This window comes from Alnus glutinosa, chromosome 1, assembly GCF_958979055.1.
Source record: "Alnus glutinosa chromosome 1, dhAlnGlut1.1, whole genome shotgun sequence".
Lineage (NCBI taxonomy): Eukaryota > Viridiplantae > Streptophyta > Magnoliopsida > Fagales > Betulaceae > Alnus > Alnus glutinosa.
This window is the reverse complement of record NC_084886.1, coordinates 8359428-8382567: the sequence shown is the minus strand read 5'-3', so window position 1 is coordinate 8382567 and position 23140 is coordinate 8359428. Positions and strand designations below refer to the sequence as shown.

General features: G+C 36.3%; 4 protein-coding genes across 4 annotated transcripts; 3 read left to right on the top strand and 1 right to left on the bottom strand.

Annotated features, from left to right (window-relative positions):
- The first annotated feature begins 539 nt into the window (after positions 1–539).
- Positions 540–6576, top strand: LOC133870496 (FAD synthetase 2, chloroplastic-like). The gene is made up of 5 exons (XM_062307650.1): positions 540–906; positions 1854–1906; positions 3756–3891; positions 5770–5945; positions 6049–6576. The coding sequence occupies exons 1-5, from the start codon at positions 638–640 to the stop codon at positions 6549–6551; spliced, it is 1137 nt and encodes a 378-aa protein (XP_062163634.1). The 5' UTR covers positions 540–637; the 3' UTR covers positions 6552–6576.
- A 2056-nt stretch (positions 6577–8632) lies between these two features.
- On the top strand, positions 8633–13230 carry LOC133870487 (uncharacterized). Its single transcript, XM_062307637.1, has 6 exons — positions 8633–8788; positions 9881–10010; positions 10212–11056; positions 11149–11254; positions 12072–12277; positions 12759–13230. The coding sequence occupies exons 3-6, from the start codon at positions 10305–10307 to the stop codon at positions 13027–13029; spliced, it is 1335 nt and encodes a 444-aa protein (XP_062163621.1). The 5' UTR covers positions 8633–8788; positions 9881–10010; positions 10212–10304; the 3' UTR covers positions 13030–13230.
- A 1663-nt stretch (positions 13231–14893) lies between these two features.
- On the top strand, positions 14894–17878 carry LOC133870482 (F-box/LRR-repeat protein 4). The gene is made up of 2 exons (XM_062307625.1): positions 14894–15474; positions 16641–17878. Exons 1-2 carry the CDS (start codon positions 15144–15146, stop codon positions 17531–17533), a joined length of 1224 nt encoding a protein of 407 aa, XP_062163609.1. The 5' UTR covers positions 14894–15143; the 3' UTR covers positions 17534–17878.
- Positions 17879–20401: 2523 nt separating this feature from the next.
- Positions 20402–21882, bottom strand: LOC133858462 (GEM-like protein 4). Its single transcript, XM_062293933.1, has 4 exons — positions 21510–21882; positions 21351–21431; positions 20815–21089; positions 20402–20732 (listed from the first exon to the last, which is right to left on the bottom strand). Exons 1-4 carry the CDS (start codon positions 21658–21660, stop codon positions 20559–20561), a joined length of 681 nt encoding a protein of 226 aa, XP_062149917.1. The 5' UTR covers positions 21661–21882; the 3' UTR covers positions 20402–20558.
- Positions 21883–23140: the final 1258 nt, after the last annotated feature.

The window sequence follows — 23140 nt, the reverse complement described above, 5'->3', positions numbered from 1 at the left end:
AGAAACGTCGTTTAGTTTTCCAAAATGTAGAAAGTTATAGGTAGGTCTAGATTTAATTACATAGTGGTGTAATTTAACTACTGTTTTAATTAGAATTTTGTGTAAGTGAAACGACTGTGTTTTGATTTATCTAGTGAAAAGAAAGGCTCTTATTTGGTATATTAACTAGACAAGTGAGTAGCTAAATAAGAGTGTTACAACATGATTTCACGTGTTAATTTTTTGACGTGGTAATGAAAATTATCATTAAATTTGTATTTTATATTTATAATTGTCTCACAGTATTGACGTGACACTTTAAATTAATTTTTAATATTTTTATTTAATAAAGATTAATTTAAAAATTATTTTTTATTTTTTATTTTTTTAAAAAAATATATGACGTCAACGGGTATATAATAAATACGAAAAGAAATGCTGGTTTTTATAGAAGAATTTTGACACAATTTCATACCTTTTATACAGAAACTAGTGGTAGCTTAATTGATTGGAAGGACCATACAAGTCAAACTCAACTTGGACAAAGAAGTTTTTACTTTGATTGATTAACATGCCCCAGCTCGAACACAGCAAAATGTCCACGAACAAACTCGTGAACATAAATACATTTGTTCTTTCTTTGTAGCAACTGACGATAATGTTGGCTGGCGGCTCTCGTCTCTCGCACCACCTGCGAGAGTGCGACCCGCGCTTGGGATTAGGGTTGGGGTTTTACAGCGCGCGAGTCGTTCAGCTCTCGTGCGCGTGCCCTCCCAACCCTTCCTCAACACCCATTCTCGCTGCGACTCATCACCACTACCACTACCACTACCACCACCGTCGTCGATTGCAGCGCACAGCTTCTTCTTCTTATAGCATTCACTCCAAGTCGCCTGGAGACTTTCCTGCATTTTCCGATTGCTTTAGGTTCATTTCTATTCTATCGCGTTTCTAATATTGCTTGAAATTTTGACGTTCGCTCCTCTGTTTTAGTGGCTGAGAAAATGTGGAATTTTTGGTTTGTGTGAGACATGAAAAATGTCGGCTTAATTATACAATTCCATTACTTCCTGATTGTTTTAGGTGCTGTTCTATTCGATTTTGTTTTCATTGGTTCGACTATTGCTTTGTCCTCTGTTTGGTTTGTAAGAAAATGTGGAGTGAAAGTAATTCAGATTCATACACAAGTACACATTTATATATGGTTGTCACTCATGCAAGATGCAATAGGGCCTTCAATGTTAAATCTTTTAGGAGTCTTATGGTGGTGTACAAGTATCTGGAGAAATTATTAATAGCAATAGACTGTTGAAACTACTTGAAAGGATCTAATGCCAAAATTGTTAAGTAATTCCCTATTCATAAACGCCCGGTGGGAGATATTCTAGGGACTCGATAATACTACTATGAACTTTGAGTTTTTTAGGGGCTTGAAAACAGTCAATTGTTGGGCACTAGATGTAGATCTCCTAAGTATCTGTTAGGGAAAAAATATTTTTTCATCGACTTGAATTAATTACGTGTTGATATGTAAGTGTTTAAACAAAATGTTGCAAATGAAAACAGATATATTTTTTTTTTTATCGTCTGCTTTCTCATTAGAACCATATAGTTTGGCTGAAATGTGGAGTCCACATAATTGAGCCTTAATATGTAAAAGCAATTGAAAGAAGTGAATTTTCATATCAGACCCAAATAATGACATCTTACGATTCTGTAACTACAATTTAAAGTATATGCAGAACAGAAGATCCCTCTTTGGTTTCTGAAAAGGTTGTAATGTAAAATCATTACACTATAAACCTATCCTATATATATATATGTTGCTTCTCATGTTTTGGTCAAGAATCTGATTTGCTTCTCTTTCTGCAAAGCCAACGAGAAGAGGATCACGAGCTTCCATCGGAAGGATTGTCCCCAGTGGCAGGTTTCTTTCATCCTGTTTTATCCGTTCTCCTGTATTTATATCCATATATATAACTAATGTTGTTTTAATTATTTAATACTGTAAATGGAAAAGCAATCATGCTTTGGAGCATTTTTTTTTTTCCTTTTTGATTTGGTCAAACTCTTTCTAGTTGTTTCTCCATGTGCCTTAATAGTGTTTATAGTTTTTCTTTTTTAAAATTTTCTCCTGACCATTAACTAGGTATTGCTCATTTTTCTAGCAATGCAAAGAGATCTTTTCAATAAGTTATATGGAAAGGTTAATTAACTCCTAGAATCTTCTATTATTATGGAATCAAATGCATGTGGATCATTACATTTAGAGCAGTAGGAATGCAAAATAGTATTTTTGATAGTTTATATGTGAAAGTTTTATTAACTTCTAAAAGCTATCCCTTTTTAGAATCAAATGCCTATGGATCACAAGTTTTAAACTTTGGATTTGTTGAGTATTATCAATAAATATCAGATGATGTGGAGCATTTGGGGTTTCAAATGCATTTAGTGATCCATTCATGCCACTTGAGGCTTTGTTGTTTCATTGACATGAAGAGGCTATAACGATGAGGATAGGTTGAACTAGAGTCTCGCTGGCCTTGGCAGAGTCTCTCCACCAAAAGAAAAGAGAAATCACATCTAAAACAAAACATCTGTTTTCATTCATCATATTTTGTCCCCATAAAGAGTACAAAAGTTGAATTAAATAGACTGAAAAAACCTAATCCTAATGTGACTGACTTTGGGCCAAGCCCCATTAATAACACTGACTCTTAAATTAAATAAAACATAATAACAATTACAAAATTACACCGACTCTTCAAACATAAATTAAATACTAAAAACCTAAATAATTTATAACCCTAAACAAATCTAAGGACCAAATATTCTTTCCTTATCTTGCATCATTACTATTTTTTTTTTTTGATAAGTAATTTCAAATTCATCAATAAAGCGCAGAGGGGCGCAACTCTAATACACGGGAAGTATACAAGAGCGCCCCTAAAAGGGAGGAACAGGTAATAAATTTAGAAAGTTTACAAAAGTAAAAACACCTAGATGGCAAAGACTGGACACTAACCAAAGAAATAGCGTGTTAAGCACACGCTTCCTTAACACTACCATTACAGTCTCTACATCTTCAAAAAGCCTCGCATTCCGCTCCCGCCAAATATTCCACAAAACACAGTGGGGAACTAACCGCCAAGCTTTTTTAGCTAGGCCATGCCCAAAAGACGCACCACAAGTAGTCAACAAATCCAGCACCGTTTGTGGCATGACTCACTCAACTCCAAATAAAGAAAACATAAAGCTCCAAAGCTCACGGGCGGTGTCGCAGTGAAGTAACAGATGATCAATAGCCTCCCTCTTCTTTTTACACATACAACACCACTCAATAACCACAATATTCATCTTTCGCAGATTGTCATGGGTCAGTATTTTTCCTAAAGCTGCAGACCATACAAAGAACGCCACCCTTGTCGGAGCCTTAGCACACCATATATTCTTCCACGGAAATGAAGGGCCTTCTTTCCTACTAAGCACTTCATAATAGGAGGGAAAGAGACAAACTAGAGAAAGATAAGAGTGCTTTAACTCTTCAGGTAGAAGACTAAATTTTCTCAAGATTGATTAAAAATGAGGGCCAATCTCTCTCGGTCTGTCCAAGTAAAAGTGAGTTGAATGCGAAGTTAGTGTACGCTGATATAGTATGTTAGCAGTCCTCTATATCTCTTTCCATACATAACATACATACATACTTATCTATCTATCTATCTATCTATCTATCTATTCCCAAGAAATATAATTAACGGGTCCGTTATCATTTCTAGGAGGAATAGTAGCATTGGGAAAGTTCGATGCCCTTCACGTTGGTCATAGAGAACTTGCTATAAAAGCAGCGAAGGTTGGGCGCCCATTTCTTTTATCATTTGTTGGAATGGCAGAAGTACTTGGATGGGAACCTAGGTATGGATATTATTTATCTTTATTATTTGTTTATTGGAAGTCTTCTTTCTCTATGATTTGAGGTATAAAAAGTTGTCTTTGTATCATGCAGAAGTAAAACTGGTTGAAGTACGACCATTTGCATAATTTTGTGTGTCTATAGTTAATAAAGCTTTGCTTTAGTTATATATTTATGTGGTTCTGTTTTTGAGGCTAGTTTGTGGTTTGAAACATTACATTCCTATTTGCCAGCAGAAAAGGGTTAGGAAGTGATCTATATTTGAGACAGGCTGGTGGATATAACTTTACAACTTTGGGATTTGGTATGGGATAGCTTAAGAGATGAATATCGGGCAGATCCTTGGGTAAATTGACTGTCCAAAATGATCCTTGACGTCCATATGGTAGAGGGCAACTGTTAAACCTCCACATCAGCACCTCTCTCCATTACACATGGCATAATTAATGAGTCAGCCACCTTGTTGCCACGTCGGGTGATACACATTAGCATCAAATAAAAAGGAAATTAAAAGGCCACGAAATTAATGAAAGACTTGTCAGCATCAAATAAAAAGGCAAAAAAATTACAAAAAAGTACTCGACTACCTCTCATGGCATAATTGATGAGTCAGCCAACCTTGTTGTCACGTAGAACGATACACATCAGTGCCACGTCAATCAGAAAGGCCATGTCATTAATGAAAGACATGTCAGCATCAAATAAAAAAGGGTAGTACCTCCATAAAGTGGCGGCTGCTACCTCTCATCTGTAAGGGGCAGCCATCCTGCATATCTAGGAGGGGTGGTGCCCTTTATTTGTGAAGGATGGCGGCCTTTCCCATCTTGGAGGGGTGGCCACTCCTTAGATCAACAAGGGGTGAGTGCCCCTCACATCTGCAAGGGGCTGTAGCTCTCCCACATAAGAGATGGCCGCCCCTTGTTGATCTGAGGAGCAGCTGTCCCTACCAAATGTGAGGGGTGGTGGCCACCAACCTATGGAGGCCTCCACCCACCTTTTTTTGCTTCTTTTTTTTGTTCTTTTCATGCTTTTAATTTGATCTTGATGTGTCTTTCTTTAGTTACGTGGCTTTTCTAATTGACGTGGCAACAAAGTTGGCTGACTCATCAATTATGTCACGTGTTTTGCTGAGAAAGGTGTTGACATGAAAGTTTAACGGTCTCCGTCTACCATATGATCAATAGGGGCCACTTTGGACAATTTAACTTACTCCATGGATTTGCAGGATAATTTTGGTACCCCAGGTATTTGTTTGGTACAAATGCAAACCTAGATTAGATCAGTAATTTTTCCTATTTTATTTCTAAAACATACAAATATTATCGCTATTGAATCTTAGTGATTGTAACACAGCCCTACGATTTGGAGATTAGGATTTTTGATCATTAATATAGGTGGGCTAAAGGCTTTAGAATAATGGGAGTTTAACAATAATGGATGTTAAAATACTAAAAGTTTATTATGTTTTAAAGGATTCCATGCGTTAAATTAATTATTTTTACCTCTTTTTCAAGTAAATAAGTTAAAGTTTACAAAATTCTGCCAATTTCATGTACAAGCATCAATAACCTTAAAATAGTTTCAGGATATTTTCTTCTTTTTCTTAGTACTTATTAACATGCTATGTTTAATACACGAAAGAGTGACTTGTCTTATGGGAAATAGATATGATCTGTCTTTATGTTTTGAGGAAAATCATTTCTTTCATTTGCAATGCCCTTTGCCCATATACATAGATATGATTTGTCTTTATGTTTTGAGGAAAATCATTTCTTTCATTTGCAATGCCCTTTGCCCTTATACATTCTTCCAGATATCCAAGCTGTGAACACCAATAACTTAAATGATTTTTTTTTAAAAAAAAATTTACGTTTGAACAGGGCTCCTATCGTTGCTAAATGTGACCGCAAGCGAGTTCTTTCCTCTTGGGCCCCATACTGTAGTGACATGGCTCCAGCAGAGTTTCAAATTGAATTTTCCAGTGTTCGCCATCTCACCCCTCGACAATTTGTTGAGAAGTTATCAATAGAGCTTGGAGTAGGTGGAGTTGTTGCAGGTGAATATAATTGAGAATTCGATTGTTCATTTTGTTGCATCATTTATCAGTTAGAAATTCTCTTGATGACTAAATTAGATGGCCTGATGGGAAATTTTGGCAGGTGAGAATTACCGATTTGGATATAGAGCTGCTGGAGATGCATTAGAGCTGGCAAGGCTGTGTGAGGAGTATGGTATTGAGGCTTGCATAATAAAGTCTGTTATGGACAAGAACGAATATGCCAGAAATATAAATGCCAGTGATTCAAAAGAGAGAGGACAAGTGTCATCTACCCGTGTTCGCCGTGCCCTCGCCGTGGGGGATATGAGGTATGTTTCTGAGCTTTTGGGTCGTAAACATCGTCTTATATTGATGGCAAACAATGAGGAAGGATTGAGTAGCAACGGAAGTAGGGTATCAGTCCCAAAGTCTTGTTTGTTAAATCTAGCACCAAAGGAAGGTCTATATGGGAAGTGTTCCATTGTTGTAGGTGAGGAGAAAGTAGTAGCTTGTAAAGTGGTGATTGACATTACACATGTCCATATTGAAATGGATGAGGTAGATACATGTAATATTGTTGGTAATCAAGCCTTGCGGCTCTTCCGTATTGAATTTGGTGATTAAGTTTAATACATACATTTTTCTCTCATCCGATTGTCCTTTCCGCTCTTACATTGTGGAGCTACTTGTTGAATTACCACAGTAGATAGGAATAATTGAAAAGTTGTGTATAAAGCAGAGCAGGTTCTAGTGTCTGAAAGCAATCGTGCCAAATTATGGTATTCTTAGAGAACTTGTATTAAAGTTAACCATAATGGTTCCTTATTCTCTGAAACGATATTTGTATAGTTCTATTAAGTGGAGCATAAAGCAAGCTTAAGGTGCCTGATGGCTATTTGTGCCAGGTGATAATTGATGTATGAAGAGCTTGATTATAATCATGCAGGCGGGTTTTTTTTTAGAGAAAACAAAACTCTCGAATAATAGTAATATTTTACAATCAGATTCCTTTCTTTTATTGAATTCTTACTTATAAAAAAAATAATCAGATTCCTTTCTTAAATATTTCCAAATAAAATATACAAAATTTCCTTGTTATTCCTAACAAACATCAAGATCTTATAAAGTAACAATAATATTTTCGTTCTCTACGTGCTCTAATTTTTTATTCTTTTTTGAATTTCCAAACACAATAGAAAACCTCAAAAGTGGGTATATATCCTCTTATCCATTTTTGTTGCTTTTTAAAGATATGCATAAATTCCGATCTGACTCGGACTAAAGAAGGATTTGATTTGGCTTAGGTGGTGTTAATAGTTTTTTTTTTTTTTTTTGAGGATTCAGATTTAATTTTACTTTCTTTTTCCTTTTTATAAAAAATTTGAAATTAAATCTTGACCATTAAAATAGCACCTGAGCCAAATTCGAAAAAGAATATATGCACATTCAATATAAGACCCGAGTTGGGAAGATGATTAACCAATTCTAAAAATTTTTAATCACAACTTAATTACTTCTTTTGAAATAATGGTACATATATTGCTAGAGTGGTTTGGCGCCAATCTTTTTGGCTTTTTGGATATTTTTGCTTTACACATTGTAGATATGACAGAATGACTTTCTATTATCCTTAACCCAACAAGGATAGGCATTCCCTCGAAGGACTCTCATTTGTTTCAAATTTTTGCTATGGTAGCTTGTGATCATATTTGGTTTTCGAGGAATAAGGTTTATCATAAAGATTTAGTTCTCCATGGTTTTGCTATTTATGCTCCTATTAATAAATTGGTTATGGAGCATTCTATGGCTTGGAAAGCTTCTTTGTCAAGAAGCCCTGAGGTTTGGCTGAGGCCCAGCTCTCCTTTTATCAAAATAAACTATAATACTACTATTTGGGATTATTTTTTAGCTCAAGTAGCAGTTATTAGAGACTCTTCTAGTACTATTACACATTGCTTCTCGCTCATCAACCCTCCCTGTACAGCAGTTTATGGAGAAGCTCTTGCCATTCTTCTAGCTACTAACTTGACTCTATCTCTTCATGCACCTTATTTTATTTTAGAAAGGAATTCTACTACTGTTACTTTAGCTCTACAGAATTCTTTGATCACACAAGACTAGCGTATTGCATCTACTATTTATCACATTCACTCTCTCATTCCCCCCACATCTAACTGGTCTGCTAGCTCTGTCAACCAAAATACAAACTTCTGTATCCATTATGTGGCAAATTGGATCGTAATTAGATTTCATTTTGGCTGCATTCTCATTTCTTTTGTTTTATTGGGATCCCTTTTTTCCCCTTTTTTTTTTTTGGGAAAGGCATCATCATTTTCTTTTCTAGTTTTTTAATGTCCGTTCTCTTTTTATCTTGTACTTATAAAAATAATAAAAAAAAAAGAAAAAGAATGAAAAAAAAAGAGAGGTCAGCTGGCAAATCCCTGCACCATTTAAAACTAAATTTAAAAAAAGTCCAAAACAGATGAACAGAATCTTTATGGGCGGCCACGGCCCACGAGCATTATACGTAACAACTGTCAGAGACTCCATTCCAGTATCCTCTCCTCCTTTCCATGGAACATTTTATAAGGATATTATGGGATTTATTTATCATATTCTGCATTGTTTAATTCTTTATTAATTTTAGATACAAAGATTAAAATATGGATTATTTATGAACAAATTAAAGAAGATTTGTTTGTGAAGATACAATGGCTAGAGATCAATATAAATTTATAGAGTTATTTGTTCCAATATTATAGGAAGGAGGGACAAATCTGTTTCCTTTCATTCATTCGTTTTATCTGTTGGACAAGAAGACACCGTGCAAAACCTTTCCCCTTTCTATCTCAGATTCTCAGGTCAGTTCCTCCTCTCTCTCTCTCTCTCTCTCTCTCTGTGTATTTCTTCCCATTCTTAACTATTCGCTTTTCTCTGCGGCCTCTCTCAATTGGGTATCCAACTTTCTATTGTCAATGGCGTGCGTTCTTTTTTCATTCTATTTATATCTGAATTTGATATACCCGTTAATTGCATTGGCCATTTCTGCCATTCTTTGCCGACCTTTTCAATTCCATTCTCTTTATATTTCAATTTGAAAGATTTTTATTCAACATTCTAGGGTTCCCGGTTCAATTAATTCCCTACCGATCTAATTTTGAAGAAAAAAAAAAAAGCAGAAAAATTCCCTAAAAAAATAACAGGATTAGGGACTTCAATTCCCAGCTTATTGTGATTCAAAATTATCCCCAAAAAAGAAGGAATTACGTGCTCGATTACCGAGTTCCTGTTCGACTCGGTTTCCTCTCGGAGACGGAAACGGAGATAGGGGCAAATTGGTCATCTCAAATCGATTTTCCTCTTCACCTCTCAAGAACGTTCGCGTCAGATTCGTTACCTTGGCGTAACCGTCTGGGTTAGATTCGTTTTCTTGAACTCCTTCTTTCGTAACGCTGGATATCATTTCATTGTCCTTGACTCTTAAAATTATTATTAGATAAAAATTTAAAAATAATATATCAAAAATTCAATAATTTTAGAGAGACAAAAATATGACAAAAATGAAGTGTAACATTACGCCTTCTGCAATCTGAAAGGAGACACAGAGACGGACACGGATGCGTGTGGTCTTCAGGTTTTCTTGATAACGTGTCGAAAAGTAGGTTTCGTAGGGACAAAACAGTATTTTGATCTCCCCTCCGGCTTCGGTACAAGTTCTCCCAACTTACCGCAGGACACGTGGGTCATCGCTGTCGTGTCCCCACAGAAAATGACCCGAAAAGAGTTGGTTCAATTTAACACTTTTAGGTAGAACCCACGACTTGGCGTCCTTCGATTGGTTCCCTTTACCGGCAGGCTTAGTTGGACGCAGTTTAATTTAAGCACATTCTTTTTGTTAATTCCTTTTCTTAGTTATTTGATAATTTGAATATTGTAATATGACTTTCTTGCAGGAACGCGGGTTGTCAATTAGGGGTGTTGACCCAATAAGGAAGCTTCGTTGTTGGTCGCTGTACAGGGGGAGAATCGGGCTGTCAAGAACATTTGGCAGCCCGATTACTTTGAATAAGTTTAAACATTCGGGTAAGAATATTTTAAACGAATATGCCCCACTTTTGCGATATTCTTGCGTTGCTCTTATAGTCGAATATACTCGCTGCAAGATTCTTGTTTGTTTTCCTTTGTGTGTGGCCGACTCTTTCTGATTCAAATCTGATACATTGGTTATTATTTTGGTCATCGTTATATTCGAATTCATCCTTGTACTCCAACTAATTTGGGCAGGTGGTTCTCATTCTGATTTTGGGCTGTCTGGCTTTGGTTATATGTGAGGTTTGGTTGGTATTGGTATGAGAGATTTTGAGCTGTTTTTCCAATATGGGTTCCTTGTCCGGAATCTTTCAACGACCTCTGGTTGCGGCGGCTGCCGTTGCTGTAGCTTCTTTTTCTGCTGATCTTTCTGATAAACTGCCATTTCACAGATCTTCTGATACCTGTTCTACGTCAGGTTTAGTGAATTCGACAACTTGCGATTCCTTGCAAGAATCAAAGCTATCATGGGTTTCTCATATCTCGGTTTCTAAGCTTTCCAATTTGTCGTTTGTGACTAGAATTCGAGTGCCCGTTCCTAACGTTAACTTCCGGGTTCCTGGTTCAGGCCAGGATTTTGTTCCCAGCTTGGTCTACTCTTCTGTTGCTTCTTCTCCGCTTCTTCTTAATTTGTATCAGTCTGCAGATTTGGCAAAATCTCCAAAGCCAACTGCGTATGGGCAGACTATATCTACCTCGCCCTCTGAGGTTATGTATAGATGGCATTTACCGGAGCCAGATGCCATAGATGTTTCAGGTACGTCTGAGTGTTCATCAGCAAAGTCTAGAACAGTGGTGGTTTTGCTTGGATGGTTGGGAGCGAAGCAGAAACATCTTAATAGATATGCAGAATGGTATGCTTCGAGGGGGTTTCATGCCATTACTTTTACTTTTCCAATGGCTGAGATTCTCAGTTACCAGTTTGGTGGGAAAGCTGAAGAGCATATAGCCTTACTTGTGAACCATTTGGCTGATTGGTTGGAAGAGGAGCATGGAAAGAACCTGGTGTTTCACACCTTCAGCAACACTGGATGGTTAACGTGAGTTTTCCCTCTCGAACATGCACTGACAGTTTTCTTATTTTTGCACTCACATTTTGCTTATTTTTTGTTTGGATTTACCTTGTAAACAGGTATGGGGTCATTTTGGAGAAGTTTCAGAAACAGGATCCTTCTTTAATAGGAAGGATTAGGGGTTGCATTGTAGATTCTGCACCAGTTGCAGCACCTGATCCGCAGGTAACTTGTACTCTCAGTTCTGTGACAGGTTCTTGTTCAAATGGTCAATAAGGCATACTCAAATGTGGGGGAGGAGTAGACTTTGTCACTAGCATCCCTTTGTGTGGCAATCATAGCCTTTTGTGTACTATTAAGAATGTGTGGCCATGCTTTTTCCCATGACCGTTGAGTTATTGTTTTTTTCCCTCCTTTAAACATATAATCCTTGGAACAGCTGAACTTATATATGAGACCTTTCTCAAAGCATATATGAACATCCATGGAAAAGTTAAGCTATAGGCCAGCTGTTTTTACTTTTTGTGTGGCCTTAATTGCAGTATATGTCCTTTGTGTTGTGCACTGTGTCCAGACCTTTCCCAGAGCATATATGGACATCCATGGAAAAGTTAAGCTACAGGCGAGCTGTTTTTACCTTTTGTGTGGCCTTAATTGCATTATATGTCCTATGTCTTGTGCACTGTCTTAGGTTTAGCTGTGTTAATGTTGATTGTTTTAGATGCTTCTTTTGTTGTTGTTGCTTTCAATTGTATATTGTCACTGCCTTTTAATATAGAAAACTGCCATTTCTTTCACCAATAAGTTGATAGATTGGTATTTGAAATTATCTTCTTCTTTTTCTTTTTTCTTTTTTCTTTTTTTTTTTTTTCTGGGGGAAAGAGGACGCTATGGTGTGGGGAGATTATGATTTCTATCTTCCTATTTTCTTATTTAGAGTTTTTTGAATGGGTCTATGTGTTTGTGTTTATATTTTGGCAGTCTGAGTTCCGGATGAATGTGCTGGACAATCTTTATTTAGTCCTCCTTTTCTTCTGTTTAGGTCTGGGCTTCAGGTTTCTCTGCGGCTTTTCTAAAAAAGCGTAGTGTTGCAACAAAGGGAAGTATTAGCTCAAATGAATCAGGCATGGAGGTATTAGTTGGCAGCAATCAAGCTATGGAACTTAAACCTGCAGTGACTGAAGCAGCTTTGCTAGTAGTTCTTGAGAAGTTCTTTGAGGTGGTTTTGAATCTTCCAACAGTTAGCAGGTAGTTGTGCTTTGCTAAAATGTCACTGCTCTATCATTACATAAGCTTTTAAACGCCTCATTAGCTGAATAGTTGTTAAATTTTGTATGACTTAGTCAATCAAACATGAGGAGACAGGATTATGCAGATTAAATTAAAAAACATCATTTCATGAATTTCTTTTATTATTTTGTAGAGATGATATGGAGGATCACCCTCTCCCTGCTTCCCTCCCTCTCTCTGTGATTATATGCAACAATAGTAACTCTTTGTTTCATACAACATGGCTAAGCATTTTATTGAAAATTTGCCCATGCATTATCGCTTTTGTTTTGAGGTTATATACTTGCAACATGGCTCTTCATAAATATCTTAGTCAGTGACAGCAGTTTGTAGCATAGATTACCATTACTGCTATAATACACTAATAAAACTTCATGTATAATCAATACGCCTGGCTTGACTATCTCTCAACTCCTGAAAGCATTTTGTTGCATCACAGGAGGCTTTCTGATGTATTGGGCATGTTATCATCTGGGCAACCAAGCTGTCCACAGTTATACATCTATAGCTCTTCGGACAGAGTTATTCCAGCAGGTTCCGTGGAGTCATTCATAGAGAAGCAGCGGAAGGCTGGGCGTGAGGTCAGGGCCTGCAACTTTGTGTCCACGCCTCATGTTGATCATTTTAGAAATGATCCGAAACTGTATACTCTGCAGCTGACCCAGTTTTTGGAGGATTGCGTGCTTACTTGTTGCAAGCGTTCTCCATAGTCAAGCTCATTCTGTCACTAACCATGAAACTTAAATTTCTTTTTTAACCTCAATTTTTACTTATTACAGCTCATAACTTATTCATTCACATTGATGTAGAGGTTGCTGAAAGCAATCGAAAGTAGTTTTAGCTTTCTGTTCTTCTTTACTTTGTACTGTACAATGTAAAAAACAAATACATCAACAGGTTTATGTCTCTCATTCAATGCTGAACAGAGTTTATCTGATATAAACAGGTTAAATCTCTCATTCAATATGTAAAATGATGTTATCTAATTCTCAGCCTGCAAGTCAACTTTTATTATATCCTGGACTGAGATTTAGCAGGGGTATACAAGCAGCGGTATTAATTGCTAATCGTTAATAAATGCTAACCGCATAAGCGACCCGGCATAACCGCTTTGTTTGGCAGTTGGCAAAAATAGCTAATTGCCTAGGATGGTATGATTAGCAGTCTTAGGGGTAAACTGAGGCGGTTAATAGCCGCTAATTGTCTATCCTTATATATATAATATATATTAAATGTTAAAAAAAAAAAAAAAAGAATATACCAAAACGACATCGTTTTGGTATAAGGTTCCATCTTTACTTGGTCTTTTCTTTTTTCTCACTTTTCATAAAAAATAAAATAAATAGGGGGAAAAAAAGAAAGAAAAAGAAGCCTAAAACAATCCTAAAACCGGCTATAAAAATAGGTCAAGAGAAGCTCAAAACACCAAAATAAACTCAAAAGGCCTACGTTTGACAGAAGGTTACGTGGTGTAGTTCAGGCTTCAATAATTGATAACGGACGCTTATTTTAAAATCGCTAACCACTTAAGGTAATACGGTAACAGTAACATTTCAAAATTGCTAATTGCTTATATGGTACAGTTACAGTTACATTTCAAAATTACTAATTGCTTAAGACAATACAATTACCGTTATGAAAATTTGATAACTATAACAACATGTAGATCCCTAAATTTAGTAATGCTCGAGCATAGTTGAACTTGTCCAATTCGGCATCATCCATGCACAAGGCACCTGGGGTTGTCATTCACGTCAACAAGGGTGGCATAAAAATAGAGCACTTCCTTTTAGTTAGGCTCATTGTATCACTTCCTTTTAGTTATTGTCCTTAAAAAAGAATGTCATTGTTCGGTGTAACATAAAGATAGGACAATAATACACAATAGTATTACAAGTTATTTATTTTCTATACATAAAATAATCAGTCTGTCGTTTATATTTGAGGTATAGACTTATTTATAAATAAAGATGTGGAGTCAAAACTAAATTAAATTTCTATTCCAACATAACCTAGAAGTCCCTAGAGTTTGATTTGGTCTCAAAAGTCCTATCCTCATTCAACTAGAATTCTTCAATGAGTTTTTATTGTTGGATTGAGACTATTACCTTAATTTGACTTGGAGTAGGAATATTCTGAACAACACTTATTACGTTTATAAATTAATATGAGAATTTACGTGACATTTATTATGTCAATCATTAAAATGTAAATTGTTATACGACAGTCCGCGTGATACTCATTTTCATAAAATACGAGTTATCACTTTTCTTTTCTTTTTTTTAAACAAAAAAAAAAAAAAAAAAAAAAATTGTAGTTAAAGATAGTCCCTCAAACATTTTCCTAATATAAAGTGAAAGTTGAAATCAAATCACACTAATCAAAGTTGTTAATTTTCTTCCATCTCTAAAAATCAAGGGTTTCATTTTCTTTGCTATGAATTTGTAGCCTGAATTGTGGAGTTACAGCAAAAAGAAATATAATATGGATGAAAGAGAAAAGAAAATAAAAGAAAAATGAAATGGAAAATAGAGTCATGAGTATAGCTGGGAACCTCAAGTAACCAGTCCACCAACAACAATGCTGGAATGATAGAGACCCACCACCCTTCTAATGAGACGAAACCACGACGATGCCCCCGGAGCAAACATAGCTCACACTACACCCACCAAGGATATTTAAGTGACTTCGCTATCCGTAGAGCGCTATTTGTGCTCCACCCCGCCCTTTTGGAGTATTTAATTTTTAAGGAAACCTTACTTCTAATCTCACCCGAAAATTTGGGCTTAGGATTAGGGATTAGGGATTAGGGGCCCTGCAAGCCATGGCGGGGAGCGTCTGCATCAACGAAATCCTGACGGACGACGAGCTGCGAGCGATTCTGGGGAGGCTGGGGAGCGAGAAGGACAAGGAGGCGTTCGGTCTGGTCTGCAAGAAGTGGCTGTACCTGCAGAGCACCGAGAGGAAGAGGCTGGCTGCGCGTGCCGGCCCCCACATGCTCCGCAGGATGGCCGCCAGGTTCTCCAGGGCCGTGGAGCTCGACCTCTCTCAGTCGGCTTCCAGGTCCTTTTATCCTGGGGTTACCGACTCTGATCTCTGCGTTATTGCCGATGGGTTTAGGTGCCTCAGAGTGCTCTATTTGCAGGATTGCAAGGGTAAGCTTTCTGTTCGTTTCCGGGTTTTTTTTTTTGGCTTACTGAGAAAGAAAAGGGTATGGTACTTGTATGGTATGTGTAATTGTGCTTTTGTGCTCGATTTGCAGAGTTGCAATGGTAATTTTGATGGGTTTTTGTCGTTTTGGGTTTAGTGGATATTTGCAATTTGAGTGGTTAGTTGGGTTTGGTTTGTTTGATTAATTTCGAGTTTTTATTTGTATGAGAACAAATGGGTCTGGAACTCATAGCGGAAATGTCCTAGATCTACTTGTTAACTTAGCGGAACTTAATTGGTCATTTCACTTTGTTTGGTAGGCTATGGTTATTCGAGATTAGTGAATTTCTGGAATTGAAATGGGTATTTCATTTTGTTTGATGGGTCTTGATTTGGTCTGGGTAAATCTTTGTTTTTACTTGAGAAAAAAAGGGTGGAATTTAGCTTTAAACTGTATTTATGAGTGCTGAATTTGCAGAATTGTGCGAGTAATTTTTCAGGGATTCAATTGTTTGGGAGTAGTAAATTTGTGGAAATGGAATGGGTATTTTGTTTGATGGAATTCTGTTTGTATCTGAGGCGAACTGAGAAAGAGAGTATGGAAGTTAGGTGTAATAAGTGTTTGCAGTTGCTCAATTTGATGGGAACTATTTTTCTGTTTGATTTGATGGGAAAATGTTCCCATTGCATATTTTTACTGCCTCTGTTCCATAGCGCGAGGTAATTGAATTTGCATATATACAATTGATAGGTGGAGCACACGCAGGGAAGCAAAATTTGCAACAGACTTAGCGCTACACAATTGTGTTGAAATTAAGAATATTATCTTTTCTGTCAATGGAGTTTGCAAAGAATTTCACATCAAATTAGTTGATTTTAAGAATTTGAATGTTCATGTGGTTTGATCGTGGGTTCAAGATATGGTTTAGTGGTTTTTATTGCTGATGAAACAGCTTATTGTAGCTTATATTGAATTCCCAGTTTTGTTGTTCAATTGTTCCTGAATATCCTGCCATTTTTATCTGGGGTTATATCCTTTGTTTGTCTTTGAATATATTCACTTGATGAAATGGTTTGTTCACTGTTAACTTATAGGCTTATTTCTTCATAAGTTAGATGAAACATGCTTAATTAGGGTTTCCTTTGTTATTGTTCTTTCTTTGTTTTGCAGGAATTACAGATGCTGGCATGGTTGAAATTGGACGTGGTCTTTCTTCCCTACAATGCTTGGATGTAACATATTGCAGGAAGTTAACTGACAAGGGATTGTCAGCCGTTGCTGAGGGCTGTTGTGACCTACGAAGCCTACGTCTTGTGAGCTGCAGATTAATTACAGACAAATTATTACATGCTCTTTCCAAAAACTGTCACAATCTGGAAGAGTTGGGGCTGCAGGGATGCGCCAATATAACCGATTCTGGGCTCACAGATCTTGTAAGTGGGTGTCAACGAATCAAATTTTTGGACATCAATAAATGCAACAATGTTGGAGATAGTGGGGTTTCAAGTGTTGCCGAGGCTTGCTCATCTTCTCTCAAGACGCTCAAGTTGTTGGATTGCTACAGAATTGGGGATGCGTCTATATTGTCCTTGGCAAGATTCTGCAGAAATCTTGAGACTCTAATTGTAGGTGGCTGCCGAGACATCTCTGACGAGTCTTTAAAATCTCTTGCTGCTGCTTGTAAAAATAGTCTGAAGAACTTGCGGATGGATTGGTGTTTAAATGTCTCTGATTCTTCCTTGAGCTGCATCCTCAGTCAGTGCACAAACCTAGAGGCTCTCGACATCGGGTGCTGTGAGGAGGTGACGGATGCTGCTTTTGAGGGTTTAGGCACTAGAGAAATTGAGTTGAGTTTGAAGGTTCTGAAGGTTAGTAACTGTCCAAAGATCACAGTGGCAGGAGTAGGTGTGCTTTTGGACAAATGCAACTCTCTGGAGTATCTGGATGTGAGATCATGCCCACATATTACGAAGGCAGATTGTGATGGGGCTGGATTGCAATTTCCTGCATGCTGTAAAGTGAACTTTGCAGGGAGTTTATCTGAACCTGATGCGTTGCTTTAGGAGCCTTCATTTGAACAGTTTGGCATCCTGGAAAAATCCTTCCCTTTAAAGCTCTCACACAGCAATCGCTGCTGGTGAAAGCCTGATTGGTTACTGCAACTGGTGAGGGTTAATCCTACTGTCATTCCTGTTCATCTCCATTTTATGTCTGGGGTTAGACTTGTATTTATTGGGTTTGTATATTTATCACTCAGGTTTTACATGTATGAGTTGCGTGTACATTGTCTTTTGATCGCCTTTACCCCCCTCCCCTTTTCTTTGAACTATGAAATATTGTTGTAATTTGTTCCCTGGTCGGGATTGGATATTGGCCTAATAATATAATTATGAGCCTGTTTCAAACAATTATCTCATTTACTAATCATCACGTCAAAATGCAAGAGTAGCATTTACGTTACTGGTAGCTTTAATGAACGATCAGTAGTAAATTACTCCCAGCATTATTAGAGCAGCAGATTTTACTGGTTGTTTTAGAACCTTGATACAAAATGTAATGTAATCATTACATTTGATCTAACGGTTGAAATTAAGTAATTGTTACTAACAATTATAATCTAATTGTAATAATAATAACCGTTAATTATAAAATTGATCTGACAGTTAATTATAAAATTGATCTGACAGTTAAATTGATATAATAACTGTTAAATTAACAGTTATTTTTTGTTATTTCGAACTTTCATGTATGTTATTGTTCCACACTTACACTATCAGCAGCCCACTGTTAGACCAGTTTTTACATACTGAAAAATCTTCTCTTTTATCTCTCTCAAACTCCTTTTGATTTATTTAACATTTGTGTTTATTAGGTTCTACTTTTCTGCGGAAGCAGAAACAAAACACTAATCTTCTTGTTATAATAGAAAGTTAGAAACTCTGAGGCTGTTCTTTGATTGTTGTTTGGCAAAACTCAATCAAACATCATAAGTTTTATAGGCTCCATTGTATTTTGGAGAAGTGTTTGCCTTCGCCCAATGCATGCTCACCAATTAGTTAGGATTGGTGGGGGCAAATAAGTACTTAAGAAAAACAACCTTATAACGCATCTTAAGAGCATTTCTTTTTCCGTTTCAAGTTTTTGCACTGGCGAAATAGTTTGTGGATCTTAGTTTTAGTTTCCGAGTCATCTAGGGTTCATTGGTAAGAATAAAGGCACTCGACATACAAAATGGTGTGTTAGGTTGCTTTGAGAAAAGGTTTTGTAGAAAGCTCCTAGTCTTCTTTTGAGTGGTTTTTCAAGAATTAGGATGAAGGTGGTTTCGCTATTTTGAATTAGTCCAGTCAATTTTTTTTTATTTTTTTATTTTTTATTTTTTTATTTTTTTAAAAAAGAAAAGAAAAGAAAAGAAAATCAGCGACACAGTTGAACTTAGGCTGTTCTATTTTTTATATTCATAATTGTTTCATAATTCTGCCCATAAAAAATATCACGAAAGTGTTAAAGGATTTTGGGCTTAATTTGAAAAGGGATTTCTCTTGTTATGAATAACAGAAAAAGAAAGAATGAAACTATTCCCTTTGAGTCGGATGCTAATAATTCTCTTGTTAATAACGTTTTTTACGTACTGGGACTTAAAAGATTTATATAAAATATGACAGAAAGTTGTTTAAAATTAAACAAATAAACTACATAACTATATTGGTTCCATGTGGAGGCAGTTTGTTTATTTCTTTTAAGATAAATGGTTTTCTATCGTGAATTCGTGATTAGTTGGAACACATTTTCTTAATACTGTCTGAGGAAGTGTCGTTATAGCTTTATGAGGTGGCATCTTTACTTTCTGATGCCAACCCTCTTTTGATAGTAATGAAAAGAAAGAGGGAAGATAAAAAAATAAAAAATAAAAGAAGAGGGAAGAAGAAAAGAAAAAGAGAAGGAAATGTTACATCGACCACATTTCATGCAAAAATAAATGATTATGATTTATGCAGTGATCTCACAATGTGTGTATATATATATGTACAAGACATGATCTATTTACCAAATGGTGGAATAGCCGGTTCTAAATTGTGGGAAGTTGAATGGGCCTTTAGTTTTTGTTGGAACTAATCCATGAAGTGAAGTTCTTGGAAATTGCCTCAATATAAGGATGATACATCTACCAACTTCCATGAGCTTATCTATGTGGTCATGATAATTGGTGGGAGTTCATAATTTCAAAGCTAGAGGAAGTGGAAATACCTTATAAGCATTGGTGGCATGCTAAGGAGCTTAATGGAGACACAACTATATATGATGCATGATGAACAAGCCTAGATATGCAGCAGAAATCATGTAGAATAAGAAAACCTAGCTCACTAGCCAACCTTCTTGCTCCTCTATCCACTTGCTTTGGTCATGTTAATCCATTTTGCAAATTCTTGAGTTCTATTAGTGGTTTTGTTTTTAAATGTTTTCCACATTGGTATAGACAATGTTCCCATTATGTGTGCAGACTGCAGAGGTTAACAACTTGGTTTCTGTATATTTCTTGGCTCAAATAATTCTCTTAAGCTTTCTAGTGGAAGATAGGGTCCAAAAATAAGTTTTGGAACTGATTTATTTCTTGAGAACCTCTTTTTGTGGCCACTTCTTTATGTAGCCTGCTCATATTTCCTTCCAAAAGATAAATTGTTGACTATCAGTGTCTCTTTAGATGCTATCACTACTACCTTTTAGTAGTCTTACTCTGCAACTATGCCACAATTCATACAGTTATAGGCATGTTTCACATGGCAGATAGTAAAGAAGATTCAACAAAACAGAGTAGGTAATGCTTCGGTTCGATACAAAATCCATTTTCTTATGCAAATTGTTTTCTGTATATGATCTAAATTGTCTGGATCAATTGAAGGGGCAAAATATCAAAACGTGACACAGGGACTACATTGGTTGAAGAATCAAAGACCATCTTACCATTACGGAAGTATATACAATGTCTTTTAACTTTCTCCACATCTGCTTAATTCATGTAATACATAAACTGAAAAAAGAGGGAGAAATATTTGTGTTTAAGGCACTTTTCGAGTGACTTATGTATTATTTCTAGGCTTGAGAGATTGCCTGCTGAATAGATTTCAAAGCTTTCTGATAATTTAGGAAACCCATGAACCAGAAGTCAAAATCATCCACAGTTAATATTTCTATGTACTTTTGCGATGGCTTCTTTACATTCTCACTTTGATTGACTCTCTTTATCTTCTTAAGTGGAATAGTTACCTGCACAAAATAGAAGGCACTTAAGATGTTAACAATCATGGAGAGAGACAGAAATTAAATAATCATCACCATGTGATTTTACCTTGTAATGGGCTCTAAACAATTCTCCTTTAGGAGAAGAAATTTTGATTGATCTCTCACTGCAAAAGGCAACCTTGTCGGCGGAGATAAAGAGGAGACCTGCTATGGGACCAGCTGTGGTTGATATATAACATTGGGAAGCCTTCAATAGTTTTTCTCCTTCTCTAACACTAAATAATTGTCTGAAGATTTTATCCATTCCACCTACTTGAAGAACTCTAGCCCCCAAGCTCAACTTTCCCTTTACAGTTTCAGTGATCTTGGGTCCCAGTCTCACTGCAATTCACAACACTTAAAAAGTTAAAAACTTATTTTCATCTATAGATGAACTACATGACATGGAGAGAAGATAGATCCAATCTTAAAACTGCAGAGTTCCCATTCCAATTGTAAAAGGTTTCATCAACTTAATCTGCTCTCTTTTCCTTCATCTTAATGCAAATTAAACAAAAATTATTGGTGGAACCCCATCCCATTATTTAAGTCCTAGATCAAGAAAATAACCATTAATTATGTGGAAGGTATTGAAATACTTACCATGCTCTCGAACTCCATTTGCTAAATTGTCTGCTTTTTTTGCAAATTTATTCATCATACTAAGAACAGTATATGTTCTTCCTGCAATATGAAGACCCTTTCATTACTAAAACACCTTCATTGAGGGAGAGAGAGAGAGTGAGAGAGAGAGAGACTTACTTTGTTTTGGAGTAGAAGGCGCATTTCCAGGAGAGGGAATACGGTATTGGCTAGCAGGTACCACCGAGTATTCTTTTGATGACCCCTCAACCGGCTGTGCTTCAGAGCCTATAGGAATCCCAATAACAGGCTTTGGAATCGAGTTTTTCATATTGAAGAAATGGTTAAAAAAAAACCCACTTCTTCTGTTTGTCTTCTGCAACAACTTCACTGTCTGAGATCAAGCAAGAGATAGCTTACTCAGGTTGATCAAAACTTGAGTCCCAGAAAATGTATTTAAAGGCCTTGGTTATGGTAGAAGATTCTAACTTTTTGTTGCATGCATGGGTCCTCTATGGCTCATCAAACATTAAAGGCACAGACACGGACTCTTAAAAATTAATAATTTCTAAAGAAGACTTGTTCAAGTATATGATGCTTTTGTTGCTTTATAGACTGAAATCGTTAAAAAAGTCTCAAGTCATGTGTCATGTTCTTCCTAGTATGAGGTGCCTTTTGTGTTTTCTGATTATGTCGGCTATTTTTTAAACAAGATTTAATGGGACGCGGTTAGAATTAGAATCTTATTCCAAAATCCTCTCCATTTCATTCAAGTGAAATCGACAGAATCCTATATACCATTTCTTTGGTATATAAACATGGAGAAATGTTATTTTTTCAACTCTTATCCAACTCTAATAATTTAAAAAAAAAAAAAAAATTCAACCGTTAGATATGCAGGAGTTAGGACACAATCTCACGCGTAGGAAAACATATTTAATAGTTGGTTTGAAAAAAAAAAAAAAAAAAGTTGGATGAGAGTTGAAAAAGTGCATGTTTCTTAATTCTAAGGGACCATGAAACTGAAAGTTGTGTATGTACTATTTCATGTTGTTTGCATAACAATTGGATGCATTTAATTGTTATAAGATTTAGGATATTTTCAATGTTAAGCCTCTTCATATATTTTCCTTATAGGCATCTAATTGTAATTAACATTTTCTAATCTGACTCAGCTATATATTGGATTTTCCCTATAAATAGAGCATGTAACACAATAATATTATCAAGTCAATAAGATCGAGATGTAGCCCTACAGGCTACGGCGCACCTTCTAGCAATGGTGGACGTGGACGTAGGCCTGTAAGGTCAAATCACCACAAAATTCTTGTGTTCTTTTTTCTTTCTTTGATTAGGACGATAAGCTTATACATGAAGTAGACAATTAGATTAACCTAGGTTTCAAGTATTGACCAGGTCTTGGAAACTTTACAGAGAAGGACAGGAATAATGTTACATCTTAATTATTTAGAAATTATCTAATTGCATGGATTTGAAGAAGCCATTTTGTATATATCTTTCCATGCTATCTGTGGAAGATGACAGCCTAGGCCCTAGCGCATATGGAATGACTGTGACCGTGTGACTCTGCGAGGGTGTGGCATTCAAGCTTTATGAGGTGGCATATTAATCTCAAAGGAAACGTAATGTAGTGAATTTAGCATTTATTATATCTTATGGAGGGAATAAGTTAAAAAGCAAGTTTTTAGTTTCTTGTTAGCCTTTTTCTTTTTCTTTTTATAATTACATCACATAAAAAAAGGGGGGGGGGGGGGGGGGGGGAGGGTTAGAATGGAACAAAAAATTCAAGA